At 33.6% G+C, this 26,447-nt stretch overlaps 1 protein-coding gene across 1 annotated transcript; it reads left to right on the top strand.

Moving 5' to 3' along the window:
• Positions 1-809: 809 nt before the first annotated feature.
• LOC139506156 (uncharacterized) lies at positions 810-23,222 on the top strand (the record flags this gene model as incomplete). The annotated part of the gene is given in 11 exon segments (XM_071295382.1): positions 810-880; positions 883-1,022; positions 1,268-1,380; positions 2,602-2,635; positions 3,751-3,837; positions 4,845-4,924; positions 12,419-12,568; positions 13,094-13,277; positions 13,805-13,958; positions 16,430-16,521; positions 21,695-23,222. Coding segments are annotated over 11 exon segments (1,204 nt in total), but the record flags the coding sequence as incomplete, so codon positions are not given.
• Positions 23,223-26,447: the final 3,225 nt, after the last annotated feature.

Consider the following 26,447-nt stretch of genomic DNA (forward strand, 5'->3'; position numbering starts at 1 on the left):
GTTTAACTATATATGGGCCAAACTTTACACTTATTATCAGGTATAACTATATATGGGCCAACTGTGATATGTAAATAATTATAAAGATAAAATATCAGACCATAACTGACCCATATGATTAGGTCAAAACAAAAAGTACTTGTTTTTGAACTTTTGTTTAGTAAACGTACAGAATGTCAGTCCATTCAAAGGACATGTGACCTATAAAATTGAGAATGGAAATGGGGAATGTGTCAAAGCGACAACAACCCGACCATTGAGCAGACAACAGCCAAAGGCCACCAACGGGTCTTCAAAGTAGCAAGAAACTCCCTCACCTGGAGGCGTCCTTCAGCTGGCCCCTAAACAAATATGTATACTAGTTCAGTGATAATGATCATCATACTAAACTCTGAATTATACACAAGAAACTAAAATTAAAAATCATACAAGACTAACAAAGGCCAGAGGCTCCTGACTTGGGACAGGTGCAACATTGCGGTACACTATTTGTTATATGCATCTCAAACAAAAATTTAATTACAATCATTTTCACATCCTAACACTATATATTATTGCAGATACTATTGCCATTTAAAAGAATTAGTTTTGCTAGCGTGTACAGTAGATTTATGTCTGTGTACAGCAGATTTACGTCTGTAGTTCCGCTTGTCATTGCAGTATAGAAGATTTTGCAATCGTGTACTCAGTAACATCAGATTTTTGTGATAGCCTTTTAAAGGATGTGTTTTTTAACTGATTTACTAACGCCCAGACTTCTCGAAAAATGGTTCACTATCATACTATAGCATTTTATTTTATTTTTTCAGTAAACTAAATGGACCAGAACCTGAATATACCAAGGTTGTATCAGGATACAAGACATTTACATCACAGATGCCCTTCCGCTCAAGTATAACCATGCTGTTCTACCTAATCTCACGATAGCTTACGAAACATGGGGAGAACTGAATGAAAATAAAGATAATGTTGTACTCATTCATGCTGGTTTGTCTGCAAGTTCACATGCAAAGAGTCATGAGGTATAGAAATAGTTTAGCTTTTATTCAATTCAATGTTTTAAAAAAACTTTTACTATAGTGTCCTACATCTGACTTCAAAATGATTCAGTAGGTGTCGAAAATAAAGAGGTGTTATATTTTGTCCACTAGCAATTTTGGCAAATTTTGATAACTATTATTAATGGATAGAATATGTCGCCAGGTCTGTGGTTTCCATGTGAATTATTGATAATAAAATTAATCCCTATCATTGTTTTATTTTTCAGGACAACATGTCTCCAGGCTGGTGGGAGAAGTTTGTAGGATCTGGTTGTGCTCTTGATACAAATAAATTCTTCATTATTTGTACTAACAGTTTAGGCAGCTGTTATGGCTCGACGTAAGTCAATAACTTATTTATGTTATTTTTGAGTGTTATAAATACTATAAAAGTATTGTAACAATAGTAGGCAAGAGATATTGAAATTTGCAACTAAAGCTCATTTGCATAAATTTATATAATCTTATGCAACTAAAGCTCATTTGTATAAATTTATATAAACTTATTTAATTTTAAAACAATTGTAAATTCTAGTCAAACATGAAAAAACATAAAAATCACATGAATGTTAGGAAGTCACAATGCATCACCTAGAATGTACGTGTTTCCTTTCTTGAAATATACAACTTGTAAAATCTGATGATTTTGTTGTTTTTATTGCACCAATGAGAGATGTGACATGAAATTAACATATCAAAACACCACAGTGCTATGCTGAATGTAACAATAAAAAAATGTGTCCAGTAAAATTAAATTTAGCATGATAAACTTCTTCGGTACACTTTCAACCAGAATAATCAGAAGGCTTATTTGGGTAAACTGTTTCTTGGCAACTGTCAGAACACAAACTTTATTACAGTTATATCCACAAAAAAGTGTGGAAACATTTTTTTTTACTTCAAAGAGCATGTAAAAGTCTGATGTTCAGTTGTAATAATCATGCTGTCCCTACTTGTTCCATGCCTATGATCTGGAAGTTTGTGCAACTAGTTCCTATGAGCAATTCTATTGCACAGAATTTTTACAGTTTTGTCATCTGGAAGTTTAACTATCATCAGAAGATTGAAGCATATTATATTGTCATCTTTTTCAAGCATGCCACTTTATTGGATTGCTGAAGTCTTTAAAACTTCTCATTAACAGAGTTTTGGGAATGTGTTAGAGTTATCTTTCTTTGACTAGTTTGAAAGCTGTAAAATTTTAACAAAGAGGAAATTTTACACATGTTGTTAAATTTTTTTGGCATAACGATGAAAACAAGCCAGCGGTGGGTTTTTGGTTGATGCTGCAAAGTCTAAAAAAACAGAAAGTAGTTTGAAATGGCCTAAATTGATTGATATTCATTATTGAATTTTTCTCAAATTTTGGATTCTTTCCATTAGCAATTGTTAAATTTGAATGCATCATTATCTAGACATGCTAAGTTATTGTATGGTCATTACAATATGTTTTAAAAAGCCTAAAACAGTATTGTTTGACGTCGGATACTTTATGTAAAGTTTGAAATAAATTATGTGTTGCTAATGCTTGCAGATTTTTATGTGGCATATTTTCTTTCAGAGGACCATCGTCAATAAACCCAGTAACAAATAAGGTATGCTAGTTCAGGGGACATGGACATTCATGTTCAGGGCCTCCTGTAACAGTATATTCAAACCGATTGGGTTGTGCTGCTCAGAATAACAAAATAAGTTAATTTCCTGCCATTACTAGAATGTGATTTAAATGTTATTTATTTCACTTCTTAAATGAAGGACGTCAAGATTAGAATTAAGATATTTTACTCTCCGTGATACGTTTAATATAGATGTATTCATTAAGAAAATGATAATTGTTATAAGACGTGTCAGACTTAATTATTGTTGTACATTTAACCAAGAGCCTTTTGAGCAGCACAACACTGCGGATTATATTTTAATTTGTTTTATTTGTAGCTCAACTAGACCAAATTATCTATTTGAGCTAATGTCATCACTTGGTTTTCGTCATCTTCGTCAAATCATTTTAAAACAGATATTTTCTTCTTTGAAACCGCTGAACTGGTTTTAACTAAATTTTTTTGAAAGTTCCTATATAGGTATGTGTTGAATTTTCTCACTGTGTTGAAGGCGTATTGCAGTTCCCGTCATAAGTAATCAATTAAATGCATGTGAAGTCATTCAATGTTTTGTATGCATAAAAATTGTTTTACTAACAAATTAATTTTATTTCATTTTCATATGTTAAGACAAATTGCTGATAAAAAGAATGAATTAAATGGTAGTTTCATTTCATCAGAACGAATAACAGCTTGTCCTGGCTTGCTTTCTTGATATTCTTGCTTATAAAGTAAAGTTAGTATCAAAAACAAAAATGCCATTATTCTCTGATGACTTCACTTGTTACTTGAGTATTAAAATGACAATGTCTATAGAATATATTCAAATGTATGACTGACAATTGTTATCTGTACACACTGGAATCTTTGTTAACATTTAATTAAGGGCCTCTTCATTTTAAAAGACCTAAAACCAGAATTTATTTAAGTTTATCTAGAAGGTATATTTTGTACCGTAGAAACACTTGTTAGATGTATTGGCCATTTTCCCCCTTTTCATTGAAGAATAGAATAACCTCTACTTTTATATGTAGAACAGATAGTTTTATTGTTTAAATGCACAGTTTCACAGAATGGAAAATAGTATTATAACATGGGTTTTATAATTTCAGAAATATGCAACCACTTTCCCGGTAATAAGTGTTGAAGATATGGTCCGAGCACAATTTCTTTTGCTGGATAACTTAGGTATTGAAAAGGTAAGTTATTTTCTATCATTTCTAAATTATTATTTTCTGATCACATATGTGATATATTAACTAAGATATCATGAATGATTACATTGGTTGCAATGAATTACATTATTTCACATATGAAATAAACATGGTTATTTCACTCCTCTGACGTCATACAACAATAGGTGTTGTCAAGAAGTCGATAATGTCGGATCTAAACAAATTGTAAATGCATAGAAAAAGATATAGTTCCTTGCATTTTCTACTTTAATTCCAGTGAAATAACAAAATTTCCATAATAAAAAAGCCATCTTCCAATGTAAAAAGAACAAATAATCAAAGAATTTTAATATAAAAAAATATTCAACTTGTGACCGACCAACACTGATAATTAATTCATGCGCTACACCATTTGTGAATTAATATGTTGTTTTGTCATTTGTCAAATATTTTTCTCTATTTGAACCCTTCGATAAGCTATTCTATAAGTCTTTTTTTGCTAATTATCAGTTATTGCAATAATTGTTGATTCAACTGCTAAACCGAGGTTAAGGCAAATAAGATTCTATATTTTTTTCACAAGCAAACATTATCAGTGAAAATGGACATCATACTGAACTCCAAAACATATAATTGAACTAAAATAAAAAAAAACTTTTTCATCACTGGCATCTAACTTTCTTAGTGATATCTTTTGACAAGTAACACATTTGGGACTGTTCGTTTAAACAATTACTCTTTTGATGGTAGGTATTACTGGAAACTAGTTGGTGATTTCTGTAACTAATATCTGAAACATCAAATAAAAAAATACATCATAACATACCGGTAAACATTTGTTAAATGGATGCCGCTTGTTTCTTGAATACCCTGGTAACCTTCATCACACACAGAAACACACATTGGGGTATGTGGTTTGTTGTCAAGCGAATTGGTAGAACTTTTTTAAAAGGTTTTAATGTCTATTCACATCTTGTTTCCTTCATATCTATAATGACTATTAAAGATTGTATAATCTTTGTATTTTACAGTTACACAGTAGTGTTGGTTCATCATTAGGTGGTATGTGCTCTTTACAAGCAGCAGTTATGTACCCTGAAAGGGTAGGCAGGTGAGAATTCAGGGTCATTCAAGGAAAAAAATATTTGTTTCTTGGGTATCATTTTTGTGGAGTCTGTGACTTTTGTCGCAGAAAGCTAGGCATAGGGATAGTGATTCTGCGGCGGTGGTGTTAGCTAACTTCTTAATAGCTTTATATTTTAGAAGGTGGAAGACCTGAATGCTTCATACTTTGTATATGGATGCCTCATGTTATGAAGTTTCTAAAGGTCTAATGTCCTTGACCTCATTTTCATGGTTCAGTGACTACTTGAAAAAAAAGTTTAGATTTTTTGTAATGTTAAATTCTCTCTAATTATAAGTAAGAGGATAACTATATTTATTATGTGCATACCTTGCAAGATCCTCATCCCTGTCAGATATTTTTCACTTGACCTTGACCTCATTTCATGAATCAGTGAACAAGGTCAAGTTTTGGTGGTCAAGTCCATATCTCAGATACTATAAGCAATAGGCCTAGTATATTCGGTTTATGGAAGGACTGTAAAATGTACATGTCCAACTGGCAGGTGTCATCTGACCTTGACCTCATTTTCATGGTTTAGTGGTTATAGTTAAGTTTTTGTGTTTTGGTCTGTTTTTCTTATACTGAATGCAAAGGGTCTACTATATTTTTGACCTCATTTACATGGTTTAGTGGTCAAAGTTAAGTTTTTGAGTTTTTATAGCTATAAATACGTTACCATCATAAATTCTGAGTGTAACCCCAATTTGCGTCATAGGTCAGATGGAAAATCCCAACTAAAAATAAACGTACTCTCACTGGTCCGGACATATACCCCTGTTTGCCCATATTCTTTCATTCAATTTCCATCTGCGACATCGGTCACACGTGCACATCAAGTTTTACAGATTCAACAGAGAAGTGTTTAGTTTTTTGAATAGCTTAATTGCTTTTCATATATATTGTGTATTTTATTGGAAATATATTCCCTTGTTTTGTTTAAATTTCTAAACAAATTATTTGTGTTTTTGACTAAAGTAAAATTTATTATGGACTTTAATTTGAATAGTCCGTATGTAAGTATTCCTGTTCGGACTATCTCTTAGATGGGTCACTACCTTTAAGTCCCCCCCAAACTACCAGTACATTGACCGGAGTTTCGACAACGGTGTCTGGTATTGCTACCTATCCGACCCTTTCACAAGGTTCGGCCATGCATTTTGGGGGGGTACCTACGTCAACTTCGGTGACTCATACTTTATCTAGGTCTGTTAATTCAGCGGGTACTATTAGTTCTGTCCCAGGTACAGCTATGGGCTTGAACTTGCCAGGTTCTAGACCCCCATTATCCTATTGTGGGTATATGCTTCCCAACACGGGCACACAACCTTTACCCTCATGGTCTCAGCCACCTTGGCCACAGTCTTACCCTTATGGTGGGTTTATGCCAAACCAACCTGGTTTTTGGCCTTATAGGGACAATTTCTATGGTCCCCCTTCTGGGGTAGCTACTGCACCACCTTTAGCTCCTGCTCTACCCGTAGCAGTATCTTTGACTTCTGCAGTAGCTCCTTCTACCACCGTACCTGACTCTCAAGCTTCTAGTTCTTCTCATGGTACTCAGGTTTCTGATCATGCATCACCTTTGGATGGTTTACAGAAGTTACTTTTAGACTTTGGTGAGTCTTTCAAGGCTGAATTTAGTACTCTATCCAGTCGTATGACTCTACTGGAAAATAGAGTTTCTTCTCATCAACCTTCTCCAGCTAAGTCTGTAGAATGTGATGAGAGGGAGGATGACGAGCTTTCTGTTTCCCCTGGGAGTCATGAAAGGGCTTTCCTCACTGATGAGGATGTTGAAAGTTCTTCTTCTCCCAAGGTATCGAAGACGGCCCCTGAGCCTTCTTCTAAGTCAGCTCAACAACCTCCCACCAAGGAGACTGAGGATCCTCCTTCCTTGAAGGATCTTAGGGATAAGGTGTATACCTTGATGAGGGATGAAGCACATATCCCTTTTCTCTCTCCTTCCAAGCCGAAGAAACCTTCTTCAACTTTTGAAGCTTCCTGTGGTATTTCTCAGGATACTGTGACTTCTCACAATTCTTTTCCTGAATCTGGCCATATGACTTTTGCTTTACAATTTATTAATGAAGGTATCGCTAATTCTGCTAGTGAAAAGGTTGCTAATAACAATATCTCAGGATTTGGAATGTCATCCTTTTCTGATCAGGTTAAGTACAAGGATTTTGATATCTTTGATTCTTCACTGGGTAGACTTGTTCCCAGTTGTGACAAATCTATGTCATCTTTATTGGGAAAAAAGCCAGTAGATGGTGTTCGTCTCACTCAACCTGTTTGGTCAAAGACTGAGAATCTCCTTCGTAGTGCTTCTCAAGTTCTTGGCACAGCCGAACATTTTCTAGCTGCAACCGGACATTTGCTTAACAGCGAAGATTCGGTTGTTCCAGCAGAAGTACGATCCTTCTTACTTCAACTGGATAAAGCTTTAGGTTCATCTCAGTTGCTTTTAATGGGTTCTATTGCTAATTGCACCCTATCTAAAAGAGCAGAGTTTCTTGAAAACATTTCTATCGCTGAGCCTTTGAAAGATTCTTTACTGAAATCTCCACTCTCTGACAAGATGTTTGGTTTACCCTTACAGCGGGTTCAAGAGGAACTCAGCAAAAACCCTCCTCCAGTCAAAGTTAGTGTACAAGTTACTAATGGCAAGAGGTCGGTTAATGCTACATCTAGTTCTAATAGTACTTCTGCTTCAGGTGGTCCTCCTTCTTCTGCTAAGAAAAGGAAGAATAACTACGGCAAACCGCAGAACAAACCCAATAACTCAGGAAAAAGCTCAGGTAAGCCTTCTGGTGGTTTTAAGGGTTCCAAGAAACCTGGGTCTAGTACCTAGGTTCTTGCCCCCTCGTACGTTATTGACAGCTTCCCCAGGGGAAAATTTACAACAAGTTCCTCAAAAATCAATACCAGTAGGGGGGAGGTTAAGTTTTTTCCTAAATCAGTGGAAGAAAATTACCTCAGACTGTTATGTGCTGTCAATAATTCGAGGGGGATTAACACTTCAGTTCAAGAACCCACCTCCTCTATCTGCAGTTCCAATAAGTTTGTCTCATACACAAGACCCAGTCAAGTGTCAACTTCTATCAGTAGAAGTGGACTCTATGTTACAAAAAGCTGCAATAGAGGAGGTGTCGATCTTAACTCTGTCTCCGGGATTTTATTCCCGTCTTTTTCTGGTTCCAAAGAAGACTGGAGGAATGAGGCCAGTCATAGACCTATCTATTCTGAACAAATTTCTTATTGTTCCCCACTTCAAAATGGAAACAAACAGATCCATCAGGGCTTCAATCCTTCCAGGAATGTGGACTACTTCTCTGGATCTTTCAGACGCGTATTTCCACATTCCCATTTCCAAAACTTACAGGAAATACCTTCGCTTCGTTTGGAACAACAAAGTTTTCCAGTTCAAGGCTCTCCCTTTTGGCCTGTCTACAGCCCCTTTGGCTTTTACCAAAATCATGCAGGCAGCTATAGCTCACCTACATTCCCTGTCTATTCAGATTCATTCCTATCTGGACGATTCCCTTCTCAAGGAATTTTGCCCAATCAAATTGAGGGTTCAGACAGACTTGGTCATCAATTGTTTTCTGTCCCTAGGCTTCCTTATCTCTTGGAAAAAGTCAGAGATAATTCCGTCTCAAGACTTTGTTTTCCTGGGAGAACATTTCCTAACCAGTGTAGGTCTAGTCCTCCCACCAGAGGAGAAATTTACAAAACTATGTCAGAAAATACATTTATTCCTGACGGTTCAATCAGTCACAGCACGTCAATTCTTGCAACTTCTGGGTCTATTGAACTCTCTGGCAGATGTAATTCCATTGGGACGACTTCACATTCGTCCGCTTCAGTTTTATCTGCACAAGTTATGGATTGCAGCTTCACAAGAATGGGAAGCATTGATTCCAATCACTCAGCCTTTATTTCCACACCTTCAATGGTGGTTAGTACGGGAAAATGTAATGAGGGGCCTATGTCTGTCCCCTCAAGTTCCCAGTCTAACATTATTCACAGATGCCTCCACCCTCGGTTGGGGAGCATATCTGGAGGGGCTTACAATCTTGGGAGTCTGGAGTCCAGATCTTTTGGAAGAGCATATCAATGTATTGGAAATGAAAGCAGTTCTGTTTGCACTGAATCATTTCCAAATGTCTCTAAAGAATCAGTCTGTCATTCTGGCCACGGACAACACAACAGTTGTAGCTTATCTCAAGAATCAGGGAGGAACTCATTCACCTTCTCTTTATCAGATAGCCAGAGACATTCTCCTTCTGTGTTTTCAACTCCAGGTTCATCTAGTGGTGAGACATATTGCGGGGCACCTCAATATTCTAGCCGACACTCTATCCAGATCCCTTGCTCCAGTAAACACGGAGTGGGAACTACTTCAAGTAGTTTTCAAAGCTGTGACTCTTCATTGGGGGTCACCTCAGATAGATCTGTTTGCGACCAGTCTCAATCACAAACTTCTAACATTTGTGTCTCCGGTTCCAGATCCAAAATCTTTTGCGGTAGACGCAATGAGCCTATCTTGGAAAGGAATGTTCGGGTACGCCTTCCCTCCTTTCAGGTTTCTCTCCCCAGTACTTCAGAAAATAGCAGGGGAAAATTGCAAGATCATAGTTATTGCTCCAGCATGGCCAAAACAGTCTTGGTTTCCAGACCTTCTGCGCCTATCATGTGCTTGTCCTCTGGTTCTACCTCTGAGACCAGACCTTCTGTCTCAAATCAAGGGCAAGGTTCTTTATCAAAATCCAGAAAAACTTCATCTACACGCCTGGCTTCTCTCAGGGTTAGCCTCAGAAAGAGAGGTTTTTCTGAAGGAGCAACCAAGCATCTCACAAAGTCTGTCAGAGACTCCACTAGCATTGTCTATGATGCAAAATGGTCAATCTTCTCAGATTGGTGTAGTGAGCGGGAAATTGATCCTTTCCAAGTCACTGTACAACAATTAGCAGACTTTCTAGTTTTTCTTTTTGAATCCAAAGGATTATGTCCCTCTACTATTAAGGGATATAGATCAGCTATCTCAAGAACTATTCATATTTCTGGTGGCCCAGATTTTGGAATCAATGAGCATATTTCTCTTTTGGTTCGTAGTTTTAGTCTTGAAAGACCAAGACAAAAAACTTTAGTTCCTAAGTGGGACCTTGGACTAGTTTTATCCTTTTTAAAACTTCCTCCTTTTGAACCAGCAGAAACAATAGATTTAAGGTTTCTTTCCTATAAATGCTGTTTTCTTTTAGCTTTGGCTTCTGGACGGAGAAGGAGTGAAATCCATGCCTTCTCTATTTCTGATGCTTGCCTTCGATTTAACAGGGATAAATCTTCTGTTACTCTTTTAACGGATCCTGCTTTTTTGGCAAAGAATCAGATTCCAGATAAGGGTGCAGAACCAGTTGTGATTCCTGCACTCCCTAGCGATTCTATTTCTGTACTTTTATGTCCAGTAAGAATCCTATCTATTTATCTGGAAAGAACGTGTAGTTTACGTTCTGTTTCTAACTCAAGACTCTTTATTCCTATTAAAAAAGGAATCTCAGATCTTTCTGTTAAAACTATTTCTACTTGGATATACAAATGCATATCTTTAGCTTATGGTTCTTCTAAGGCAGAACTTTTAAATAGTTTTAATGTTAAAGCTCATGATGTTAGGGGTATCTCTACATCCTGGGCTCTGTTTAACAGTGCATCTTTAGAAGAGGTACTGTCTGCAGGTTTCTGGAGAAATGAGAACTCTTTTATATCTCACTACCTCCAATCTATGGCTACTTTTGCCGAAAGTTTATACTCTCTTGGACCTATAGTTTCAGCACAAAGATTGAACTTTCCTCCTGTTTCTTCTGTTACAGGGGATTCAGCTTTACGTTAGATTCTGTTACTCAGAATTTATGATGGTAACGTATTTATAGCTATAAAATATTCAAATTTTAAAGTAAATTTGGATTTTATTAGATAAATACTTACCATCATAAATTATAGGTCCCACCCACATCCCCTTCATCCCCTTTCCTTATGTTTCTGTCTTGAGGAAATTGAATGGAAGAATATGGGCAAACAGGGGTATATGTCCGGACCAGTGAGAGTACGTTTATTTTTAGTTGGGATTTTCCATCTGACCTATGACGCAATTGGGGTTACACTCAGAATTTATGATGGTAAGTATTTATCTAATAAAATCCAAATTTACTTTAAAATTTGAATATTTTGGTCTTTTTTTTCTAATACTATATGCAAAAGGTCAACTATATTTGGTGTATGGAAATATTTTATGATCTATATGTCAGTTGTGCAGGTTTTATTTGACCTTGACCTGACTTTCACGGTTCATTGCTCAGTGTTAAGTTTTTGTGTTTTTGTCTGTTTTTTTTAAACTATAATCAATAGGTCAACTTTATTTGTTGTATGGAAGAATTGTAAGCTGTATATGTCTGCCTGGCATGGTCCATCTAATCTTGACCTCATTTTCATGGTTTATTGGTCAATGTTTAGTTTTCTTGGTTAATGTTAAGTTTATGTCACAGTTGTATTAAGCTTTATATGCAGGACTATCAACATAATCAATGGTTAGTAAAGAAGGTGAGACATTTCAGTGTGTGCACCCTTGTTTAACATTTTTTATACAACCGCAAAAATTGAAAAAAATTTTGGTCATATATTGGTATCACGTTGGCATCGGCGTCATCGTCATCCGTCGGTGTCGCCCGAAGACATTTGGATTTCGCACTCTAACCAGAATAGTAGTCAAATCAACTTAAATCATGACTGCATGACATTTTATATTTTATAATGTCTTTAAATGAGTAGTTAGTGTTGAAAACTTAGGATTGATATTCAACAGCTTAGTGAATTGCTCAACAGCAAAAAAAATTAAGTTCATTAGACCACATTCATTCTGTGTCAGAAACCTATGCTGTGTCAACTTTTTAATTACAATCCAAATTCAGAGCTGTATCCAGTTTGAATGTTGTGTCCATACTAGCCCCAACCGTTCAGGGTTCGACCTCTGCAGTTGTATAAAGCTGTGATCTGCAGAGATGGTTTCTTTTTGTGAGGATATTTAAGTACACATATATAATACCTGATAATTTATTGTAGCAGTATTTAGTGTTAAGTGACTTTTTTACTTTATTTCAAATGACTATGTTGTCTTGTGGTAACAGTCTACTCTATCACACTCTCAGTTAGCAAATTTTGATTAGTCTGCACAAGAGGGTGACATTCTTAAAATTGTCCCCCTATGTCATGGGATATAGTAAATTTTCCCCCTGGTATTAAGCAATCAAATTCTGGCTTTTTGACATGAATTATAAAAAAAGAAAATATAAATGCAACAATATTATACCAAGCCAAAGAAAGAGTGAACTATCAAAGGATTCTGTTTTTTCAATTTATCATTCTTTCACTAAACAAGTTGATTACCGGTATCTATCACCATAGCGATAATATTTATAATTTTTGCAGATTAATCTCAATATCATCATGTGCTCATTCCCACCCGTCCTCCATTGCTATGAGGTATCTACAGAGGAAAGCTATAATGTCAGATCCTAACTGGAACAAAGGTCACTACTATGGTGCTAAATATCCTAAAATGGGAATGAAACTCGCAAGGTAAGTTTCTTGGCGTTGAAAAAATAAAGCAACTCATGTTTTTTAATTTTGTAATTTGACAATGACTTGTAACCTACACCAAACTCTGCATTTGGTGATGAGACCAAGTTGAATAAAATCCCTTGAAGTACAGATCAAATGTGTTCAATTCATATTTGAAATGAAAGTAGCTGTCAATGAGTTCCTTGAAATATATGTAAAAATATGGTCAGGTGTTGTCTCCCTTTGAACAGTTATACTAATTTATGATTGATAGGTGCAGTTTTCAAGTTTCTATTTGCTCAAAGTACAGGTATATTTATCATCTACTGTGAATTTATATATTTTCAATTCCACCAATTGTGGATTTAAGAAAAATGTAATTTTGTGGATTTTAATTTTTGTGGTTTTGTATAGTGTATAGAAAATGTATATTTCTTTGAACATTTAAATTTGTGGTTAACCAATCGGAATAAATCCAGGAAAATTTGTGTGACACAAATGATAAGGAATCCCAAATATATATGTTTATGATTATATTTGTAGAGAAATTGCTACAATAACATATAGAAGTGGACCAGAATGGGATCGTCGGTTTAATCGAGACAGAATTGATACGACATGTCCACCAACTCTCTGTCCGACATTTTCTATAGAGAGTTATTTAGAACACCAAGGAGAAAGCTTTAGTACTAAATATGACCCTAATTCATTACTTTATATATCAAAAGTAAGTATTTGTTATCAGAAAGCTTCAGTACTAAATATGACCCAAATTCATTACTTTATACATCAAAAGTAAGTATCTGTTATCAGAATTTAAAAGATGGTAAACTTGGGAGCCTCTATACTCTGTATTTGTCAAAAATCTTAAATATAAATTTTACCACAAAATCAAATCAACGAAACTTGGTATCCCACAAAAAATAAGGGATGACATCAAAAGATCAATGCAAGATAAAAAACTTAATTCAAATAGTTTGAGGATGGGGGGGTTGAACTGCTGCAAGATCTGGTTATCCGACATTGATTTTTACAGAGAAAAAACTATGTGAATTAAGTTTTTTATCCTTCATTGAACTTTTGATGTTGTCCCTAATGAATCAACAAAAGATAAAAAGATATAAAAGCTTTTAGAATTGGCTGTTAATGTGAAATTAATCAAGATGTGTTGACTTCATACTATGGTTTTTGATTTAAGATGTATTATATTTTCTTATGTTATGTAGCATTATTTATATATTTGTCTTTTTTTAGGCAATGGATTTATTTGACATAGCAGAGAGTTACGAATCCCTTCATGCAGGTTTATCTCGTGTGAATTGTCCCGTGATGGTTATTGGTGTACAAACAGATATTTTATTTCCAATTCGACAGCAACGAAAACTTGCCACAGCTCTACAGGAAAGTGGTAATATGCTTTTAACTTTCAGTAAAAAACTTGTTAAAACCATGAATCATTTTTTGGATCTAGGCAGGTTATGGACTTAAAACTCTTTCCTCTACTTGGTAAAAGTGTCAATTATTAATATAGAGTTATCTCTCTTTATACAACAAGCTATTTAGAGCTTATTTTTACACTAGTTTCATGTAAGTCTTATTGTGCTGTACCCATAGGCCTATCCAGTGGGGGCCCTGTCCCCCCCCCCCCCCAAAACTTGTTAAAACCATGAATCATTTTTTGGATCTAGGCAGGTTATGGACTTAAAACTCTTTCCTCTACTTGGTAAAAGTGTCAATTATTAATATAGAGTTATCTCTCTTTATACAACAAGCTATTTAGAGCTTATTTTTACACTAGTTTCATGTAAGTCTTATTGTGCTGTACCCATAGGCCTATCCAGTGGGGGCCCTGTCCCCCCCCCCCCCCCCCCCCCCCCTTTTGTGGGAAAAATTTGGTTGATTATATAGGGAATCACTGATGCATGACTGGAGTGGGCCCCCCTTATGAAAAGTACTGGATCCGCCACTGGTACCTAATTAATTTAATTATACCCCCGCTTTAAAAAAGGGGGGGTATACTGTTTTACCTCTGTCTGTCAGTCCGTCCGTCCGTCCGTCCGTCCGTCAGTCAGTCAGTCCGTCCCATGAAACTTTAGTCACATTTTTCTCAGGAACTACACATCCACCCTTTCTGTAATTTGGTATCAACATTTATATATGTCAGCCATACCGTGTGATGCGTTTTCAGATTCATCACTTGACAACTTCCTCTTTACCGAACACTTGTCTGATTTTACACGATAGCCAAGTTGAAAATTTTCGTCACATTTTTCTCAGGAACTACAATACAAGGATTTCTGAAATTTGGTTTCAGGATTTATATAAGTCAGGTATACCGTTTGATGCGTTTTCAGATTCATCACTCGACAACTTCCTGTTTACCGAACACTTGTATGATTTTACACACGATAGCCAAGTTGAAAATTTTCGTCACATTTTTCTCAGGAACTACAATACAAGGATTTCTGAAATTTGGTTTCAGGATTTATATAAGTCAGCTATACCGTGTGATGCTTTTTCAGATTCATCACTCGACAACTTCCTGTTTACCGAACACTTGTATGATTTTACACATGATAGCCAAGTTGAAAATTTTCGTCACATTTTTCTCAGGAACTACAATACAAGGATTTCTGAAATTTGGTTTCAGGATTTATATAAGTCAGCTATACCGTGTGATGTGTTTTCAGATTCATCACTCGACAACTTCCTGTTTACCGAACACTTGTATGATTTTACACATGATAGCCAAGTTGAAAATTTTCGTCACATTTTTCTCAGGAACTACAATACAAGGATTTCTGAAATTTGGTTTCAGGATTTATATAAGTCAGCTATACCGTGTGATGCTTTTTCAGATTCATCACTCGACAACTTCCTGTTTACCGAACACTCGTATGATTTTACACACGATAACCAAGTTAAAAATTTTCGTCACATTTTTCTCAGGAACTACAATACACGGATTTCTGAAATTTGGTTTCAGGATTTTTATAAGTCAGCTATACCGTGTGATGCGTTTTCAGATTCATCACTCGACAACTTCCTGTTTACCGAACACTTGTATGATTTTACACATGATAGCCAAGTTGAAAATTTTCGTCACATTTTTCTCAGGAACTACAATACAAGGATTTCTGAAATTTGGTTTCAGGATTTATATAAGTCAGTTATACTGTGTGATGCGTTTTCAGATTCATCACTCGACAACTTCCTGTTTACCGAACACTCGTATGATTTTACACATGATAACCAAGTTAAAAATTTTCGTCACATTTTTCTCAGGAACTACAATACAAGGATTTCTGAAATTTGGTTTCAGGATTTTTATAAGTCAGCTATACCGTGTGATGCGTTTTCAGATTCATCACTCGACAACTTCCTGTTTACCGAACACTTGTATGATTTTACACATGATAACCAAGTTAAAAATTTTCGTCACATTTTTCTCAGGAACTACAATACAAGGATTTCTGAAATTTGGTTTCAGGATTTTTATAAGTCAGCTGTATACCGTGTGATGCGTTTTCAGATTCATCACTCGACAACTTCCTGTTTACCGAACACTTCCATATTTTTACACTATTAATATTATCCACTTGCGGCGGGGGTATCATCAGTGAGCAGTAGCTCGCAGTTTCACTTGTTGTAGTGAGCAGTGTATGAAAGTGTGAATGAACATGTCAAAATTTGTAATGCACAAAAGTCCTCTATGATTAGGAAAATTTGAATTTGAATTTGAATTTATAATGAGTTTAAATTTAATGGAGTATTTTATCATGACAATTCAGTTTATTTTTGACTGATCGAATGAATGAACAATTTATTTTTGACTAACATAATTGAAGCAGTTTTAACCCAATTGTATTTTCGTTGCAGGTAATCCAGCAGTGACATTTTATGAACTGAATTCTTTATATGGACATGACACATTTCTATTGGATCTGAATGGTGTTGGAGCAGCTGTGAAGGTACAGTATTTTTAAGGTCAAACAATTGACATTTTTTTCTTGCCTTAGTATGGATTCTCTTTAACAGTCAATTTGGTTTTCATTGTGACTTTTCACCCTGTCATAAGCCCAAACTATGAGAATGATTTGCTTGAATAATTCTGTTTTAAGAAAATAACAATCATATTGCTTTCTAAAATATTTTTTTTATGCTGATCAGATTGAAAGAAGAAAAATGTAGTTTCCGTGAAAAAAGACTTCTCTATGAAAATGAAGTTCATAAAAGATGACAGTACATACATTTCTTACGCACATTATAAGTTTGTTTACTTATTTGAACAAGGTATTGTGAAGAGACAGAAGGTTATCAAAATAGTCATCATCAAAATTTTTCTCACATGTTTTCATCATGTTCATAACTTTTCACAAAATTGTAACATTTGGAATGGGGACCTAATTATTTTCCCTATTGAAACGCATTGAAAATCATAGTAAATAAATGGGGTCCTGTTCAATTAAATGATTTTGATAGCCACCTTGGGACTTCTTATTCATGTTAGGCATTAATTTTAAAGTGTCTAAGTACAATCTCAGTGCCTCATGGCCAGCATTCTGTTGCAAAATTTTGTTTTGATTGACAACAAGGTCAGTCTGTCTACTTCCAATTTTAGATAAAAGTTATATATTTTTATTAAGAACTACATTCATTTGTACCAGACTGGTTGTGGTAACTGGGATCCTATTCCATTTAAAGTGGCAGCCAACAAGTGAATCATAATTATCTCCCTTTGTGCCATTTGCACAGGCTGGTGAATTCTAGCAGTTTGTGAAAAGATTGGTGGTGTTTATGTTTTGTTAACAATATTTGATTTTCAATTTTATTATTAGGTAAAGCTTGCATCAGGGTTTCCGCTGGCGGTCGCCATTTTCGCAATTTGCGAAAAAATAATAATTGTGGCGATAAAAATTCGTCATTTGCGAAAGAATTTGGCGAAAGAAATATATAAACCGATTTATTTTCCTCCATCTTGTTTATTTACTTTTTTCGAGTTTCTCAGACTTTACCTGATCAGACAATACTCGGAATTCACCTTGACCTCATTAAGATTTAGACAGAAAATCAATAATCAGCTGATTGCATTTTATAGCTATCGACAACAAAGGACTAATTAATAAAGGTGTTGATTGAATTGTTTCACAAAATGATATGATCAAATGGCTTCCGCTATAAATGTCACATACAGAATTTATTTACATCTTTGCGACGCACATGTTTGAAGCAAACTTTTGACATCTCTCCCTTTAAAGATAGTTTTGAAAAGAAAGCTGTTGTTGTGACGAAAATTGTTCAAAAGCAAGAAAAATCTCTGATTTAGAACTTTAATTCTTTTATCCTTTGACTTTAATAAAGTCGTTTGAGTGACACATGCACGTGTTTCAAGCATTGTTGTACGTCTCAACTTTTTCATTTACGATGGTCAAGAAAAGAAAACTGTCGTTATGAAAAAATCTATCCAAAAGGCTGGGAACAACCCCTCGAATGAGAGTAACCCTTCAATGTAATGACTACACATATAAAGCTTTTGTTTTGTTGTAAAAATTACTTCTTAGTACAAAAGGGCACAACAGGAAAAATATATTTATGTTACTTGGCGAAAAAAATAATAAATTGGCGAAAAATATATTGTTTTGGCGAAAGAGGTGGCGAAAAAAATAATTGACCCAGGGGAAACCCTGGCTTGCATGAAATGCAATCAAAACCTTATGGGACTGACTTGATACCTAAATCTTCCAAGGCTTATCACTACCTTTTTGATACACAAAATATAGTGCATTGATTATAACATTCTATACATCCTATCCATGAACATTTCCAGAAATTTAACGATGTATTATATGCTCAGATATTCCAGGCACAAAATGAAGTAACACTTGTCAAGAAAATTACATAACTTTTGCAAGGCGCAGGAATCTAATATCTGTTCTAAAATATAAATGTCATTGTTAAAATCATCTTTAATTTTTTTTAGAGTTATCTTCCTTTGTCTATAATTGCAGTTAAATCAACTACGATGAATGCAATATTTAATTTTACTTCCCACTGATAAATTGAAACAATCTTTACCATTCAGTGCTTACAAGCACTTTGATATATTATAAAATATTATTTGTGTCAATGTGTAGTTTTGCATTTGTAGATCTCCCAATGGTTAACAGAATCTCCTATTTGATAAAAGTTTATTTTTAGAGGTCTTCTGTACATGCTGTAATATAGAAATAACAGTATAAAAATAAGGAGATGTGGTGTGATTGACAATGAGACAGCTATCCACAAATTTTAAATGAAGTGAATGTTATCAATAATTAGCGACGTACAGGCTTCAACAATAAGACAAACGCATGCTGTATAATCGGCTATAAAAGGCCTCAACATGAAACATATGAAACAATTCAATTGAGAAAAAACGTCATAATTTATAAAAACAAAAACAAATATGTCAGGTCTTTTAAACTGACTAATGATTGTGTGTCATCTTTGCAGTAAACATTCTGTCTTGATTGATTTATTTTACAGTACATCATGATCATATGATAAGAAAATACAAATTAATTGACTGGAAAAAACAACATCTGTGTCATGTGACACACTATCTCATGTGATGAATATTGACTGTACAATAGATAATGACAAAATGTAAATGTAAAAGGTGGGATTGAATGTCACAGCTGTATACAAAATATGTATATTGTAAATATGAAATACATCCTACACATCAACTGTTTAGCTCACCTGACCTATAGTTTGTTAGTTGCCATTATTTAACAGCTGTCATTTGTTTTTATACGACCGCAAATTTTGAAAAAAATTTCGTCGTATATTGCTATCACGTTGGCGTCGGCGTCGTCGTCGTCGTCGTCGTCGTCGTCTGGCGTCCGAATACTTTTAGTTTTCGCACTCTAACTTTAGTAAAAGTGAATGGAAATCTATGAAATTTTAACACAAGGTTTATGACCACAAAAGGAAGGTTGGTATTGATTTTGAGAGTTTTGGTCCCAACATTTTAGGAATTAGGGGCCAAAAAGGGCCCAAATAAGCATTTTCTTGGTTTTCGCACTATAACTTTAGTTTAAGTTAATAGAAATCTATGAAATTTTGACACAAGGTTTATGACCACAAAAGAACAGTTGGGATTGATTTTGGGAGTTTTGGTCTCAACAGTTTAGGAATTAGGGGCCAAAAAAGGGCCCAAATAAGCATTATTCTTGGTTTTCGCACAATAACATTAGTTTAAGTAAATAGAAATCAATGAAATTTAAACACAATGTTAATGACTACAAAAGGAAGGTTGGTATTGATTTTGGGAGTTTAGGTCCCAACAGTTTAGGAATTAGGGGCCAAAAAGGGACCCAAATAAGCATTTTTCTTGGTTTTCGCACCATAACGTTAGTATAAGTAAATAGAAATCTATGAAATTTAAACACAAGGTTTATGACCATAAAAGAAAGGTTGGGTTTGATTTTGGGAGTTTTGGTCCCAACATAATAAGGGGCCCAAAGGGTCCAAAATTAAACTTTTGTTTGATTTCATCAAAATTGAATAATTGGGGTTCTTTGATATGCTGAATCTAACTGTCATGACTGTGTATGTAGATTCTTAACTTTTGGTCCCGTTTCCAAATTGGTCTACATTAAGGTCCAAAGGGTCCAAAATTAAACTTAGTTTGATTTTGACAAAAAATGAATCAGTTAGGTTCTTTGATATGCTGAATCTAAAAATGTACTTAGATTCTTGATTATTGGCCCAGTTTTCAAGTTGGTCCAAATCGGGGTCCAAAATTAAACTTTGTTTGATTTCATCAAAAATTGAATAAATGGGGTTCTTTGATATTCCAAATCTAACTGTGTATGTAGATTCTTCATTTTTGGTCCTGTTTTCAAATTGGTCTACACTAAAGTCCAAAGGGTCCAAAATTAAACTTAGTCTGATTTTAACAAAAATTGAAATCTTGAAGTTCTTTGATATGCTGAATCCAAAAATGTACTTAGATTTTTTATTATGGGCCCAGTTTTCAAGTTGGTCCAAATCAGGATCTAAAATTATTATATTAAGTATTGTGTAATAGCAAGTCTTTTCAATTGCACAGTATTGCGCAATGGCAAGAAATATCTAATTGCACAATATTGTGAAATATCAAATTTTTTTTTAATTAGAGTTATCTTTCTTTGTCCAGAATAGTAAGCAAGAAATATCTAATTGCAAAATATTGTGCAATAGCAAGATTTTTTTTTAATTGGAGTTATCTTTCTTTGTCCAGAATCAACTTAAATCTTTGTTATATACAATATACAATGTATATTCACTTTTTACTACCAACTGATAAATTAAAATAATCTTTACCATTCAGTGATAACAAGCAGTTTTTTTACATCTTAATATTTTATGATGTATTTAAATGAGTAGTTATTGTTGCAAACTCCATTAGAAATTTTAATTGAGATTAGTTTTGGAATAAGGGAAAGGGGGATGTGATTAAAAAAATTGGGTTCAATTTTTCTCATTTGAAATTTCATAAATAAAAAAGAAAATTTCTTCAAACATTTTTTTGAGAGGATTAATATTCAACAGCATAGTGAATTGCTCTAAGAGAACAAAAATTTTAAGTTCATTAGAACACATTCATTCTGTGTCAGAAACCTATGCTGTGTCAACTATTTAATCACAATCCAAATTTAGAGCTGAATCCAGCTTGAATGTTGTGTCCATACTTGCCCTAACTGTTCAGGGTTCAACCTCTGCGGTCGTATAAAGCTACGCCCTGCGGAGCATCTGGTTGTTTTTTTTTGTTTTTTTCTTTCTAAGATCATTTTTAAAACATTTGTGCCAGTTAGTACATAAATTTTCCTACGTCATCCTTTGGATGTCTTGTTTCAAAATATTGTATAAGAATGAATTTTCTTCCAACAATCAACATGACTCCAATAACAAAAAATAAGAATATTACATAATTTGTTTGTCCAATTTGAGACCTCTAACTTTAGTTTGCCTAAACCAATTAGTTTGAACTTTTATAGATGAATATCACTACAAATCAAAATGATCATGCATTTTTTTTAGATTTAAAAATGTATATGTTTTTATAGAATCCTTCAATATGATCTCTTAATATTCAGATGTATATTTTCTTTTGAACAGGGCTTTCTTGAGACAGATTTAAGAGAATCAGGAATTGAAGTGCCTAAATCTCAATATGCCTCAACATTTTCACACAAAAAAGACAGAGTTTTGTTCTAAGGAAAGTGTTGACAGATTTACATGTTAAAAGTACAGTGTTTAATACTAAACCAACCAACAGTATGCTTACAGATTGACATATGAAAAAGGATCAAAGTTATTTTTATTTATTGGATTTTTTTTCTTGTTTATAATAAAAACCTTTGTTGACACAAAACCCAAACACAGGTTTTCAATGTTTATCTTCATTGAGATAACAGCAGAATTAAATTTGATTTTTAGCTAAATTTTTTTAAGAATGAAGATATAGTGATACTATATGTTAGTAATATTTGACCCGCCATGACATTTGCAGGCTTATGGAGGTAGAACGTCATTGTTAGAAAAATTATAAACATGATAAATACCGAGATTCAATATAATACGTATTTGTGAAGAAGAGATAAACACTTTTCTTGGCTTCTTTTTTGCGGACGACGAACTTTACATCATATATAAGTTTTGAAGAAGTTTTACTTTATCGTTTGAAGTGAAATTGAATCTACATTTTAAATTGATACAAAAAAAGAAATCAAATTTCTGCTCTTTAGATTTCCTTTCATAAATGAAGTCTGAAATATATCCATAATAAATGCACCGTATCAAATGCATATATGAGAACACCTAATTATAAACTGTTACGCATTGCATACTTTGTATAGAGACATGCATAATAAATCTAAATTAAAAAAAAGAATTCTTAAAACTTACTTTGACAAATTTTAAACTTACTTCATTTCAACAAATTTAAATTACATGTTCTAAAATAGAGCTACAAATTGTTTGTATTATAGGAAATTTAACTCTTTGAAATTTTATTCAAATACGCTATTGAACATCACTAAGAGCCAATAAATACAATAACTTTGTGTTTTATAAATTAGTGCCTTCTATAAATAAAAGTTGTCATAGAACAGTCTCATTTTCATACCGGTATTCGAAATGACTCGTTTCATTGCTATTACAACAAATATGTCATAATACCATGACAGAGTTTTTTTTCAGAATATTCTAGGTAAATATACAAAAATAAAATTTTAGACAATGTGCCCTCCTAAGCCTGGAAATGGCTTGTCACATATAGTTAACGGAGTTTTTCTCACAATGACGTTCTACCTCCATAAGCCTGGATACGTCGTTGCTGGTCACATATATGTATTGGACTATATGAATAGTAAACCATTAAACAATGTCATAGTAATAATCACCCTCAAAATCATCTGTTCTTACAGATTTGATTTTATTGATATATCATAATTGTAAAGGGAGGGGGTTTCTCATACAAACAGTGGATTCATTATTATTCGTGAGACATAACTTTTTGGAGATAAGGTAGTTATTAGTAAAGGATAAATTTAAATGTTCAACAAAGGACCAATTTTTCATAAGCATGTATGCAGACCCTAGCAAAACATTTAAATCTAATATCAACAAATATAAAAAATAAAAATCTGTTAGCAACGGACATACAATTGTCTTCAATGCACTCAAATTGGTACCCACTAAAACAAAAGGATCCACATTATATAACAATAAACCTTGTAATAATTCATTGTCATGGATATTCTCATAATGTCAATTTTAACAGTGTATCTCCACAAAGTTCGGCAGGAAAAAAATGTCTCTTGACCAACCAGATTTCTTTTCATTACCAATCCTGGAAACTTCTAATGCTTTTGGATCCACATCACAGAATAAGACTTCACAATACAGACAGTATTATCCCAATAAAAACAGATCAATGTAGTAAAATAAAGGAGAATCACGTCCAGTACTTGGGACATAAAAAAGAATCCAAAGGTCCACTAGGTGAAATCCTGTGACTTTGTTCAGTCATTGGTGATGTATAAGAGCACTGGTGAAATAGATCATGGTCTTTAAGAAGTTTAATTTTTTTATTTTCTTTAAAATTGTTATATTCATATGCTTCTTTGTATTAAACAATTTATATTAACTTTTAATGCAATCATTTTTGTTCAATATAATATTTAGTGGCAATTCAAATTTATAGTAATGGCAATCATTGTTTGTTATTTAGTGGCAATTCCAATTTATATTAATATCAATCATTTTTGTTCATTCAGGTATTATTTAAACTTATAATTGCAATAGTTTATACAAGACTTAAAATGTCTTTTTCATCAGACAAGCTGCTTGGTCATTATCTCCACTTTTTAAGAAACTTTAATTTTGCAGGGAAGCAAATGCATATACTCGTTGAACTAACATTAATCATTATTTTAAACTATTTTGTTTAGTTGTCTAATGAATGTTCATATGTGGTCAAATGAAAATTGGAATTGAATTAGTGTAAAACTATATTCAAATTTGTGAAATTGAAATCTAATGAATGAATACTCTTTTTTAGACATTTTTGGATTATTCCCCTTTGATTTGAAAAACTAATTGAAATTGATTTAATTTTGCTGTATATTATTGTTTCAATTTGTTATTTTATTTGTTTATGGTTGTACTTTTTTGTACTCTTAGACTGTTACGTAGCTAAGTAAGAGTTTTAATTATGGGAGTATAACCTAATAGTGATAGAACCTTTTTCATGCTTTGCCAAAAAATAGTATATATTGTGATATGTTTCAAAAATGTGATAAAATAGATATATCACCAAGCTGGTTGTGAAAAATGGGACATTTTGTATGGATTATACAAAGAAAAAGCATCATTAAATGAATAGAAGGCAGTGGCGGATCCAGAAATTTTCATAATGCGGGGCCCACTGACTGACCTAAGAGAGGTGCCTGCTCCAGTCACGCTTCAGTGATTCCCTATATAAGCAACCAAATTTTTTTCCAAAAAGGGGGGGGCCCCTGCCCCCCCCCCCCCCCCCCCCCCCTTAAATCCGCCTCTGGAAGGTAAACTGATTGATACAATCTTTAAAGAATATATGAGAATATAGCTTTTGTAAAATACTTTTAAATTAAATTTTATACTCATTAGCAATGTATAAAAGATACCAGTATAGTATGTACAAGATCAAGGATGAATGGATGATTATCATGCTGTAAGCATTACACATAATTTCAATACACAATGTGTAATAGATTATGCTGTGTATGATAAATGAGCTGCCCTGTATAAAACATGGTGCAAAGTTTATTCTGTTTTACATCAGATCATTCATTGTTGAATTACATAAGTAAGAATACAGTGCAATTTACCACATAAAGGATATTGAATATCATAGATTGTTTTTTTTTTACCAATATAAATTCTTATAGTGTGATCAAAACATATTAAGGATTTATGACCAATAAGTGCAATAAACACATTTTTAATAAGTGTTTTGATCGTTATAGAAGCAATAAAGCAGAAGTGGTGCAAGAAGTACAATTGAATTTATGTATACTATAGGATTATTAAATTGAAAGTTGATGACATATCAGAATTCTCTGGTTGATGGTTTTCAATTTAACATTTCCTATGTAGGTCAATTTTAGTATAAATCAAGAACTTGCTGTTCGGTGTGAGCCAACGCTCTGTGTTGAAGACTCTACTTTGACCTATAATGGTTTACTTTTACAAATTGTTACTTGTATGGAGAGTTGTCTCATTGGCACTCATACCACATCGTCTTATATCTATATATTTAATTTCTTTGAATTGAATGTTACAACTAATATTTGAAATGTTTTAAAGGTATTTATAGTTGTAACATATAAATACAACATATTCCAATGAAATTTACACTTGAAATCATAATATGCTCATGTTTGAATTGTAAAATATAACTTGCTTAATTTTTTTTCTCTGTTGCATAAAAACAACTTCCAATAATATAAAACCCTGTTTTTATAACCAACTAATTTCTGCTTCGATGATGTATGATGATTCAGCTGTAGAGATTCATGGAAACTATTTAAGGACAAAATTGTTTTTTTTCAAGTTCTTCCGCTTAACTTCTTATGCTGATAGAATTATGCAATGCATATCTTTATAATTGTTTATCTGAAGCATTTAATGCACTAAGCCAGGTATTAATGTAATAAAGTACCTGATTGCAATTGTATGATATTTCCACCTTATGACATAATTTGTAACTTCTGGGGAAAGGTTTAGCTATGCTGATCAATGAGAGACCCTACACATTTCGTTTTTTCTGCAGACATTAAAATGTGTTGACAAATTTTGTGTAATAATGGTATTGGGGATTGTCTTTTTAAATTGGCAAATATATAATTTTCCATATTTATTTGATATTTTTTTGTTGTACACTTATATTCTCCACTTTGTGTTTAATTTTTCTACTCATGTGATTCATGATTTTGAGTTAAAATCTATAGCAATAATTGTTTATTTATGTGTAAATGTGTATCACTGGATGATTTGAATGATTTACATGTATGTTCAAATTACGTACCGTTAGTGCTTTAACTGAAATTTATTTCATATAATTTAGATGATTTATATTATTTAATAAAAAAAATAGATAAAATAGTTTATTTTCTTTTATTAACCGGATTTTTGTGACAAAGATGTCGGTTATTGATTTGGGATGTACGGCGGGCGGCAATCAAATGTTGTCCGTTCATTAACTCATTAACCGTTCAACCAAAGCTTTTAAATTTTTAATATGTTGTTTACTGACAACTAAATGAAGGTCAAGTTCAATAATGGCGATTTTGACTTGTACCGTTCAGGAGTTATTGTCTTGAAAGAT

Source organism: Mytilus edulis, unplaced genomic scaffold, assembly GCF_963676685.1.
Source record: "Mytilus edulis unplaced genomic scaffold, xbMytEdul2.2 SCAFFOLD_503, whole genome shotgun sequence".
NCBI classification, from domain to species: domain Eukaryota; kingdom Metazoa; phylum Mollusca; class Bivalvia; order Mytilida; family Mytilidae; genus Mytilus; species Mytilus edulis.